This window comes from Octopus bimaculoides, chromosome 11 (genome assembly GCF_046866305.1).
Source record: "Octopus bimaculoides isolate indiv1 chromosome 11, ASM4686630v1, whole genome shotgun sequence".
NCBI classification, from domain to species: Eukaryota; Metazoa; Mollusca; class Cephalopoda; order Octopoda; family Octopodidae; genus Octopus; species Octopus bimaculoides.
This window is the reverse complement of record NC_142938.1, coordinates 68,687,268-68,700,486: the sequence shown is the minus strand read 5'-3', so window position 1 is coordinate 68,700,486 and position 13,219 is coordinate 68,687,268. Positions and strand designations below refer to the sequence as shown.

General features: G+C 30.6%; 1 protein-coding gene across 9 annotated transcripts in view; it reads left to right on the top strand.

Moving 5' to 3' along the window:
* Positions 1 to 13,219, top strand: part of LOC106879700 (calpain-9) — a 154,712-nt gene that overhangs the window by 109,352 nt on the left and 32,141 nt on the right. For 5 of the 9 annotated variants that reach the window (XM_089360309.1, XM_089360306.1, XM_089360311.1 and 2 more), the window contains one exon: positions 1,513 to 1,549. In XM_089360309.1, the coding sequence (XP_089216435.1) occupies positions 1,513 to 1,549 (37 nt within the window). Of the gene's footprint in view, positions 1 to 1,512; positions 1,550 to 6,860; positions 7,026 to 13,219 lie in introns of all 9 variants that reach the window. The other 4 variants (XM_089360303.1, XM_089360302.1, XM_089360305.1 and 1 more) reach the window with 1 other exon arrangement.

Genomic DNA, 13,219 nt, shown 5'->3' with positions numbered 1-13,219 from the left:
GCTGTTTCTCGGGGCTCAGTGGTTCAAAATAATGTTAGTAGATTGATATATATATATATATATATATATGTGTAAATATCAAACAAGAATGAATGCTCAACACCACACTGGTGGATAAAATTTCTGTATTTGTGTATTAAAGTTATCATTGGTTTCATGTTAAGAAAAATATCTTAATATTAACAATTTTTCTAGCCGATCACATGGGGGAATGGGTTTTGTCTCTATTTTAGATGAAAATTTTTCATCCAAAATAGAGACAAACACCATCCTGGGGCAGCGGGGAGAAAACAAGAGAAGCATTAAAATATCTGTTATAAAAAAAAGTCAGCATCAAATCATTGATACCAAAATGGCTGTGCTGAAACAGCTGTGCCAAAATGTTTCATGCATGCTCCATCTGTTTGAGAGGAGATGGAATAGAGCTCATTAGCTAGGACAAAGAGAGCTGCTTGCACTGCCTTGTGGGTGAGTCCAGGAAGCCAAAGAACTACAAGATGTGGTAATCAGTTTTAAGTGAATCCTTTCAGTGGATATCCAGAAGCCTCATGCAGAAGAGGTACTGGAAAATGTGCACTGCCACCCTCAGTGGCAATATAGAGCTTAAGTGTGCAAGCAACTTCTTAGTAATATGGATCATGGATCTTAACAATAACTAGCTGATAACATTAAGCAGTAGATATAATTATATAGGACCCACTGATTTTGATAACAATATCCATGATTATAATAATGGCTTCTACTGTTTTGCATATTTAAATATCAATATCATAAATCTACTTGCTCTGTATGTGTATTTTCTTTTATTCTTTTACTTGTTTCACTCATTTGATTGCAGCCATGCTGGAGCACGACCTTAAAGGGTTTTAGGAAAAGAAATCAACCCCAGGAATTCTTTTTTGTAAGCCTAGTATTTATTCTATCGGTCTCTTTTGCCAAACTACTAAGTTATGTGGACATTAACACACCAACATCGGTTCTCAAGCGATGGTTGGGGAATAAACATGGACACAAAGACACAGAATATGTGCTGGTGCAGGAATGGTTGTATGGTTAAGAAATTTGCTTTCCAACCATGTGGTTTTAGATTCAGTTCCACTGAGTGGCACTTTGGGCAAGTATCTTCTACCATAAGCCTGGGCCAAACATTGCCTTGTGAGTGAATTTGGTCAGTGGAAGCTGTATGGAAACCCATCATTTGTGTGTGTGTGTGTTCATATCTGTGTTTGTTACACATATGCATACCTTTTGATAACCAGTGTTGGTTTGTTTACATCCCTGTAATTTAGTGGTTTGGCATAGGAGCCCTATAGAATAGTACCAGACTTAATTAGAAAAAGAAATACTGGAATCACTTCATTCAATTAAAACCCTTTAAGATAAGTGCTCCAGCATAGCCACAGTCCAGTGACTGGAACAAGAATAACAGATGCATATCTGCTGATTAATGTGTGTATCAATTGGTATGTAAAGACTTCATTATATTTATCTGTCTGTTATTTCCCCTTCCAGACTCATGGATGAAGAGACAGGATTTGATGACGATCAGGTAACAATTTCTACTTTACCATTTCTTAAAATTCCTTCCTTTAGTTAGATACCAAAAATATTTTTAATTCATGAATTAACATTTTGACTTCAAAAAAACATTTAAAATTATGAAGTATTACCAACAGTGAGTTGAGTTATGAGGTAAATATATATGAGATATATTTAGATAGGGATTGAAGGCACATGGGTCAGTGGTTAGAGCATCGGGCTCATAACCATGAGGTAATGAGCTCAATTCTCGGACTGAGCTGTGTGTTGTGTTCTTGAGCAAGACACTTTATTTCACATTGCTCCAGTTCACTCAGCTGTAGAAATAAGTTGCAACATCATTTGTGCCAAGCTGTATCAGCCTTTGCCTTTCCCTTGAATAACATTGGTGGTATGGAGATGGGAGGCTGGTATGCATGGGTGACTGCTGGTCTTCCATAAACAATTTTGCCCAGATTTGTGCCTCGGAGGGTAACTTTCTAGGCATTCATGACCAATGGAGGTCTTTACCTTTTTTTTATTTAGATAAAAATGAAATCATGTGATCATTAAAAGGGGCTTATTAAGCTAGCTGCCTGCGTACCTTAGGGAGCTACATGCTGTCAAGAGAAATTACAAATTATGATCATGGTGATATCCATGGATGCATACCATATACATATATAAATACATACATACATATATATATCAGAGTGGTTGGCGTTAGGAAAGGCATCCAGCTGTAGAAACTCTGCCAAATCAGATTGGAGCCTGGTGTAGCCATCTGGTTTCGCCAGTCTTCAGTCAAATCGTCCTACCCATGCTAGCATGGAAAGTGGACGTTAAACGACGACGATGATGATGATGATGATCCAGCTGTAGAAATCCTGCCAAAGCAGTCACAGAAGTCTGGTGCAGGCTTCCGCCTGGCCAGCTCCTGTCAAACCATCCCACCCATGCCAGCATGGAAGGTGGACATTAAGTGATGATGAAACAAAGATGATGATAGACAGTTCAACAGAACATTAAAGCTGATTGTCTCAGAAAGAAATCTAGAGACGTATATAAGATAAACACTTACTATCATTCATAAAATGATGCATTAAGAGAGACATGCATGCAGGCATGTATACTTACACAAATGCATACACACAGATACATTTACATGCATATATACGTACACATACATATTTAGGTATTATTATATTTGACTGTTGAAGTTATACTCCTAAAACTACATTTCACAATAATGTGTGTATAATGTACTAGATATTATTTGTGTATAACTGTTGATTTAGAAAGCAGAAAAAGAATTTTACAAAGACAATTAAAAGAATAATAATTGGAGCTTGTCTTACAAAACATTCTAGGTATAAAAGAAATAAAATTAAAATAAACACCAAGATATTGAAGAGTGGCTTGAGTGTTAATCCCTTGCTGACAGGAAGCAGTACTGACCACATTGAAACACTGTGTGTGTGAGCAGTGTGATGCCTTGCTCTGTGTGGCATCATGTTCTCAAATATACCACACTGAGAAGAATCTGTAAATGCTCTGTAAAATTCCTTGTATGATAAATTATGTAGTTACTGAATGGCCTAATACTGGTACAGATCACAAACTGTCAGTATGATATCTGTCTTTTGTGCATACATGGCCAAATGGTTCTGAAATTTACTCCACAATTACAAGGTCTTATATTTGATCCCATTGTATGGCTTCTTTGACAGATATCGTCTACTTTGGCCTAAAGTTAATCAAAGTTTTGTAATTGGAATTCAGTTTACAGATTGAAATCCAGTTAGGAAGAGTATCATACAGGCTGTACTTGTAATTCAAAGAATCCAAACTTTGTTGCAACACAGTCCTGTTATTTTTGGTTGAGAATTACATGAAGAATATAGAAGACTGTGGTATATTCAGTCACTTAGACTTTAACCCTTTAGCTTTTCAACTAGCCTTGTCTGGTCCAAATATTCTACCAGTTTTATGTTCACACCAGCCAGATTCAGCCTCTCACACCTACTCTACAATATCATTCAAAGAATAAACAATCATATCATCAAATCTATGGGATAATGAAGCTATAAGATAATGCATGATTAATTCAATTAATTCAATTAATTCAAAATAATGTGAAGAAATGAGCATTACATTTGACAGAGTAATCCAAACATTAAATGGTTAAATACAAGATCTCACTGAACCTGTTAACCAAAAGACTTTTCTTCTTGAGAATTACACTAAAGAGACAAGTATCTATGGAATACTCAGCCATCTCATACTATAATTCAAGATCTTATGGTGTTTGTACTTCAATGGTCCTGACTTTGTTGCATACATTGTGCAACACTGTTTCTGCCTGAAGATTATGTTTGAGATATGGCTCAGTGGTTCGAACATCAGGCTCACAATCATGAGGTAGTGAGTTGGATTCCCGAACTAAGCTGTGTGTTGTGTTCTTGAGCAAGACACTTTATTTCATATTGCTCCAGTTCAGTCAGCTGTAGAAATGAGTTGCAATGTCACTAGTGCCAAGCTGCATCAGACTTTGCCTTTCATTTGGATAACATCAGTGGGGTGGAGAGGGGAAGCTTGTATGCTTAGGTGACTGCTGGTCTTCCATAAACAATCTTGCCCAGACTTGTGCCTCAGAAGGTAACTTTCTAGATAAAATCCCATTGTCATTCATGGCTAAAGGGTTTCTTTACCTTATGTACATGTAGCTGTACCACTTAACAAAATAATTTAATGAATTGGGATTTCAGTTGACCAGGCAGCTGGAATACTCTTCATAGAAGCCAATAGGGGATCATGTTACATTTTTTATGAGTTCATGATTTCATATTGTACCACTGCTGCTATATATATTATGCAGTTCTTTCATCTAAATCATATCCTTCCAATAATATAAATAACAAGGATATTTCATTAAAATATCTCCTTCTCGAGTCATATAGACTTGTAGGGATGGCTTCTCAGATTCTCTGGTGCTTGTATTCCACACTGGACAGGACCCTGCTTCATTGCAGGAATATTCATCTTTGCCAGCAGAGCAGACTGGATCAATTTGAAATGTGTTTTTCTTAAGAACACAATGCATCACTCAGTTCAAGAATCAAAACCATAATCTTATGATCATGATTCTGACACCCACTAAGTCATACGTCTCCACTAGATATTTCATCCTTGCTGGGTTTTTTTTTTTTTTTTATCAAAATTAATAAATCAGTATTTATGAAAAGTTACAATCAAAATTTTATTGCTCAAATAATACAACTTTTATTTCCTTTCAAAACAGAGGTTATCATTTTAAAGTTATCAAGATATTTCCTTAGTAACATTTTTAAAAACAATTGTCATGGTTGTGACAGAATCATATTCATTTCACATTGATCAGTATATTCATTATTATATTAATCACATATATTATTATATCAATTGCATATATATTATTATTTTAACCACATATATATTATTATTATATTAATTGTGTATATATATATATATATATATATATATATATCCTTTATATTCTTATATTCAGTTTTTACATAATTATTCAGTAATGATTCTAAAATAGTCTATCATTCCCCTATGATTAGTTTCTGATACTCTACAACTTTCATTTTTAACTCAGAATTTTAATAAATATTTTCTGTTTTTGTGTTTATTTTATTTTATTTTATTTTATTTCATCATATATAATATTATGTTAATATTATATTTATATTATATTAATATTATATATATATATATTGTATTAATATTATGTGTATGTATATATATATATAATATATACATACATATATTTATTATATACATACATTTTTGTTCCATTATATATATATATATATATATATATATATATATATATATATATATATATATATATATATATATATATATATATATATATATATATATATATATATATACATATATATATATATATATACATATATATATATATATATACATATATATATATATATATACATATATATATATATATATACATATATATATATATATATACATTAACCTCGTGGGCATCGGTACCATTTTCCTCTTTCTCCGTTCTTCCATTCTCCGAACTTTCCATCTTTCCGACGAAGGGCTACGCCCGAAACATCATACACTCTCTCTTTCCTTTCCTGAGCGTCCAATAATACTATCCATATCACGTCCTCACTTTGTTGTTTTTTTGTTTTTTTGTTATTGTGTTTTTGAACTATATATATATATATATATATATATATATATATATATATATATATATATATATATATATATATATATATATATACATATATATATATATATACATATATATATATATATATACATATATATATATATATATATACATATATATATATATATATATACATATATATATATATATATATACATATATATATATATATATACATATATATATATATATATACATATATATATATATATATACATATATATATATATATATATATACATATATATATATATATATATATACATATATATATATATATATACATATATATATATATATATACATATATATATATATATATACATATATATATATATATATACATATATATATATATATACATATATATATATATATATACATATATATATATATATATATATATATATACATATATATATATATATATACATATATATATATACATATATATATATATATACATATATATATATATATACATATATATATATATATATATACATATATATATATATATATACATATATATATATATATATATACATATATATATATATATATACATATATATATATATATATATACATATATATATATATATATACTTATATATATATATATATACATATATATATATATATATACATATATATATATATATATACATATATATATATATATACATATATATATATATATATACATATATATATATATATACATATATATATATATATATATACATATATATATATATATACATATATATATATATATACATATATATTATATGCATACATATATATATCATATACATATATATTATATACTTATATATATATATTATATACATATATATATATATATATATATATATATATATATATATTATATACATATATATATTATATTATATATATATATATATATATATATACATATTATATACATACATACATATATTTATATATGTATGTATATTATACAGTTATATTATTTATATATTATATAAATAATATATCGTATATATCATCCCTAATGGATATATTTGCTGGTTTATAATTATTTTTTTTGTCACAAGTTGGAAATGATAAGTATATGTCGACTTCAAGCTCAACCACCCCAATGTTGCCCCTCCAAAGGCGGCTCTTTTGTGACAGAGAGAGCTACATCCAGACAAGAGGCAATTGCTTTCCAAGCATTAGTACCAAGTCGTACTGCACGAGCTGCAGTTTTGGGACCGAAGGTAGTGATTGGGGTATAGACCCCAACAAGCATGGAGTTACCCAAAACCTCACTGGTTTCTGCATGATTTCTGATTTTAAAAATCCACTTTCTAATCCCACCAAATCTTATTTGATTAAACTGATTTATTTTGAAAAGTATTAAGGTGGGGAAATGTCCAAGTTGCTGTCTTCCATGTATTGGTGTATTGTTTACCATCTTTAATATTTTAATCCCTTACCTACTACTTACTTTATGGCTCATCATGTTGTACCCTCAATCTACCATCACATGGTCAGTGAGAACTTTCATTGAAAATATACACTATGGATTCTGTAGGGCCCCAGATAATGTCATTCAATTATACTACAGGGAATTGTAGGGTTATTCAAATGCTGTCATTGCAATGTATTCAATGGAATATACTAAGAGGGGTGTAAGGGCTCAGACAGATGCTGATATTGAAATATCATATAGGTGCTATGATTAGTTACTAAAGTATAATATAAGAGGTGTATAGGGTCACAGATGATGTCATTAAGGTATACTATAGGGGTCCTATAGACTCAAACAGATGCTATTATTGCAATGTAAATATAGTTTGGGCGCTGTGTATGTTGATATAAATATATTATAATCTTACAGGTGTTGACATTGAAATGACATATAATGAATGTATAATTCTGCACATAGAACCATTGAAAGATGGTACAGAGTGCAAATAACATTGCATATGGCACATATGGTAGCATTATTTTTCTCTTTAAATATTAGATTGAGGTCTTTGTCAGTGTTGCTGTTGTGGTTCTTGTTTTGGTTGTCTTTACTACCATCTTTAATGTCGGTGTTTTGTTACAGTTGTAGTGCAATTGATGTTGCCATTGTTGAGTTGCAGTTACCAAGTAATGTACTTATTCTTGACTTCAACATTCTAAGACTGAGTCATACACTTGGTGATGTCTTTTATCCCTGATCTACACACTTGACTCTACTTACCAAAAACACTCTATTTCTAATTTTAAAAAAAACTGTTTTCACTCTGTTTATACCCAATGTTGACTTTATTGACAGATGTAATCTAGACATTGTGTGATAGTTGGAAATGAGAGTCACCATCGTACAAGCAATGCTGTTTGTTTCCGATTCTCTGTGGGGGAAAATGTCTGACCATGGGAAATATTGCCTTGCTTGAAACAGGTGAGGACTGGTAATAGGAAAAGCATCCAGCTGTAAAAAATGTACTTTAACAAATTCCACCTGACCTATGCAAGCATGAAAGAACAGATGTTAAATGATGATGACTGGGAATCTCAGCTTACTGAGCTACAAATTAACAGCTTAGTAGTTCATATCCTTTCACTAGTGTTGCATGTGTCATATGTCATAGATTAAGTTATCTAGAGATGATCAATGACTCAATCTATGCAGTTATCCCCTATATGTGATAGTGCACTCTGTAACTGATGAGTGTTTCCTTAACTAGCCATGCTGGGTTCAAATCTTCCCACAGGCCTGGAGCTGAGCACAGGAATACCACATTAGTCTATCTTCTCCAAGATATATGTAAATCATCAATTATTCAAATTGTTCACTTTTCACCTTACATGACGTATTCAAAGGTACAAATGAGAATGGTAAACAAACAAGTGTGGTTAAGAAGCTTGCTTTGCAACCTTGTGGTTTGGGGTTCAGTCCCACTGTGATGCACCTTGGACAAATGTCTTCTACTATAGCCCCAGCTTGACCAGTACCTTGTAACATTTGGTAGGTAAAAACTGTATGGAAGCCCATTATATGTGTGCACATCTTTGTGTCTGTGTTTATGCCAGTCCCCCTTGAAAACCAGTGCTGGTTTGTTTATGTCCCCATAACTTTACAGTTTGGCAAAAGCAACTAACAGGATAAGTACCAGACTTTAAAAAATCAAGTACTGGAGTAGACTTCAACAAAAACTCTTCTGAAACAAGTAAAAAATAAGATATATAAACTAATGGATATATTTATCGTACTTATATACTATAAACACCAAAGTGAAATAAAGCATACGTACAACTGATAATATCTGTGATATACCGATATATGATGTATTCTGTTGTATACAAAATAAAAAATGCATCTGTTATACAAATACGTTGACCACTTTATTAATTATAGAAAATGGTTTTCAATAGAGAAATCAAAATATCATTTTTTTTTTTGCCATAATTATGACTATAAATATTTATATACTACATCATTTATTATAATTTTTATTATTATTATTATTATTATTATTATTATTATTATTATTATTATTATTATTATTATTATTATTATTATTATTATTAAGGTGGCGAGTTGGCAGAATCGTAAGCATGCTAGACAAAATGCTTGGCAGTATTTTGTTTGCCTTTACATTCTGAGTTCAAATTCCGCCGAGGTCGACTTTGCCTATCATCCTTTTGGGGGTTGGTAAATAAAGTACCAATTGAGTAATGGGGTCGATGTGATCGACTGTCCCCCTCAACAGAAAAATCCAGGACATGTGCCTATAGTAGAAAGGATTATTATTATTATTATTATTATTATTATTATTATTGAATGAGAGAACAGTGCATACTATCAATGTGACACCAAGGTACAAATATATGAAGCCCAATATACCCACCATGACTACCCGCCGTGGTTTATCTTTAAAGACAAATTGGAGACAAAGGATGCTTTGTGTTCATTTAAAATGTTTGTCTATGTTTGTTTGTGTGTGTGTGTGTGTGTGTGTGAATGAGCAAACTAATACACCTTGTTTGTTGTTCCTTCTCCTGTCTATGTCTTTTGTTTTTTGTGTTATTTTGAACCATATGTGTGTGTATGTGTATGTATATATATATATATATATATATATATATATATATATAAGGAAGATAACTCATGTTATTCTGTTTCAATCATATATATTATTCTTCGGTATTTTCTGTCTATGACTCTTCCTATTCTTACCATTGTTGTATTACCTACTCCAACATTTCTTTCATTTAAATTCTCTTATTCATTTCTTCTTTGTTTGCTCCTCCTGTCAAATATAACAGACACCTCATCCTTCCACTCACTTTCATTTTACTTCTGCTATAACTCATTCTCTATTAGTCTTTGACAGGTACCTACATTCACATTATATCTTTACTGTGAAATCATAAAAATACACATGGCTAATCATTCAATATATGTGGCTTATGCACTGAAAACAAAAGTTTAAAAAAAGTCAAGCATGAAAATATCTATGATATTATATATACATACTAAATTGAAATATAAGCTCATATATGACTTTAATATCTATGATATGTATTATATACATTAAAATGAAATACACTTCAGCTTTGCTATTAGTTAACACTAAGGAACATTGCTGTGGCTGCTTGGCCTCCTAAAAATAGCAGCCAAATTTCCTTTAAATCTCACTTTACTGTCTTATACAAGAATAAGATACATTAGATAAAGTAATACTCTAAGAAGACAGGATGGTCATCATTATTGGAATACTTTTGATCATTGATTTTCTCAGTCAGGTCTGGCCATGTGTTAAACAACAATAGTTGTTTCAAGACAGCAAACCAGATTACAAAATTTCTCTATTGTAATTTATTGATGAATAATTCTCCCATTTCATTGTTTTCTCAACACTAGCGTTCATGGTGACTGATGATGAGATACAGCCTTTACTAACAAACAAACACACACACACACACACTTACATGCTCGATATTTTTTCATTACTCAGAACAACACAGAACCTTTTTCCTGTTATGAATTTAAAACTTTATCTTTTCTCCTTTTGTCATTCAATCTGATTCACATGGCACACCTTTTCATTATACAAACTTCCTGATCTTCCCACTTTATTTGTTTCCAAATACCAATAACCTTCACCATTTTGCTTTGATGTGATAGTTCATTTTTTCTGTATTCTGTGTGTGTGGTGAGGGGGAAGTGGGTGAAGTTTTCTCAACTGTGATGTTTGTATGTTCCAAACTTTGTATCGTATTAACTTCTGAAATATACTGTTTTTTCTTTCTTTTTTTTAAAGTAAATTTCATAATCAACTTTGTGTATTTGCCGTACTGTTGTTCTTTGAGGTTATATCATATTATGTCTGTCTCATTTTTGAAATGTCTTGTTTTCAGTCCTTATACATTGTACACATTATATGACTGACTTTTGGACAGATTGCCTGACTGACTGTTTTGCTGGACACATTTCATGACTAGGTTTTCTTTTAGAAAATCTTCATAGTTAACCATGTCATGCTATGTTGGAAAGATTTCATTGTTAACTTTGTGTTGGGTAAATTTCATATGCTATGTTGGACAGACTTTATTGTTAACCTTGTGTGTTGAGTAAATTTCATATGCTGTGTTGGACTGATTTCCTTATTAATTCTATGTTGAGTAAATTTCATATGCTGTCTCAAGCAGATTTCATTGTTAAATTTGTCCTGGTCAGACTTCATAATACTGTGTTGGGCATATTTTGTACTTTGTGTTGGTCAGATTTCATGCTTTGTGTTGGACAAATTTCGTACTTTGTGTTGGTCAGATTTCATGTGTTGTACTGGGCAGGTTTCCTACACTGTGGTGAAGTGATTTTATAACTGTGTTGAACACATTTCACAACTCACTTGTTGTCAAGCAGATTTCAAAGTTGACTTTGTATTGTGCAGATTTCAATGGCTTTCTATTTTAAAGTTAATCTTATTTTGATAACCACTTTTGAGTTGAAGTGATTTTATAATCAGTGTTGGTAAAAATGTTTTCCCACACATTGCAGTTTTGTTTTTTCTTCATTTTTTTTTAATCCTTTTTATACTCCTTCTAACAAGGTTTTTTTTTTCTACTGTGTTACATTTTTGCACAAAAAATAGATTTTTTTCCAGGTATGTATTTTAAAAAGTATAAACTCTATCAAGTAAAAGAGAGGAAAATAGCTGTGACATACGAAATAAAATTGTTTCCCTCTGCAATATATGTGTATAATATAGTAGTTATAATTTATAGATTGCAGTAAGTGTGTGTGTGTGTGTGTGTCTGTGTGTATGTATATATATATATATATATATATATATATATATATACATATATGCTCCTGAACCTTTCTACAAAACGGGAAGTTGCATTATTGCAGAACAGTTATTTTAACGGGTTGTAATTATTTATCACCCAACAAGATACATCTGCACCACCGGATGCTCCTGAATTAGTTGTTGAGTGCCCCCCCCCCCCCATGAAGAATCGATGCTAGATGCGTCGAAACAATTGTCGTGATTAATAATAAATTCTTGTATATTCCATCTTCCGCCTTTCATTTGCCATATATATATATATATATCAAATTAGACTGGAGCCTGGTGTTGCCATCCGCTTTCACCAGTCCTCAGTCAAATCGTCCAACCCATGCTAGCATGGAAAGCGGACGTTAAACGATGATGATGATGATGATGATGATATATATATATATATATATATATATATATATATATTGTTACAGAACTGAGCTATGCAGAGATGAAACCTGAAGAGGTTTCCTTAATTGTGACCGGTTACTCTGCTGCTTCAGTCAAAGGAGATCAAAACTGCTCCACTCTCATTTCTGTTTTTTAGACTGGAGTGGTTGCAACCATAGAAATATTCAATTTCTGAGGATCTGCATACAACAACAGAAAAAAGTGCATGTGTATGTATATGTTATATATATATATATATATATATATATATATATATATATATATATATATATATATATATGAGAGAGAGAGAGAGAGAGAGAGAGACCAAGTATTTTAAAATATAGGTCAAGTATTTCAAAATGAATCCAGCCATATCTAATGTTTTTTTTTATATAGTAAAGAAAACTTCAATATTGCAATCAATCAAAACTTGGGTAATTTGGTTTATACCAGTTTTTATTTGTTTCTTTCTTTTTTCTCTGTTTTATTTCTATTTTTCTGTTTTATTTTTTGGTGATTTTTTTTTCTGTTTTGGTTTGATTTTTTTTTTAAACAACATTTTTTTTTTTTTTTTTTGATAACTTACCATTTTATTGCTGGGAGATAATTATATGATCTAAGTAAGTAATATATATTTTGCTTGATTTAGAAATCAGTTCACTACTATCAAGGAAATATTGATCACTAAGTACAAACCAAAAATGAATATTTTTAATAAAAAGGGAAAATATTACTAT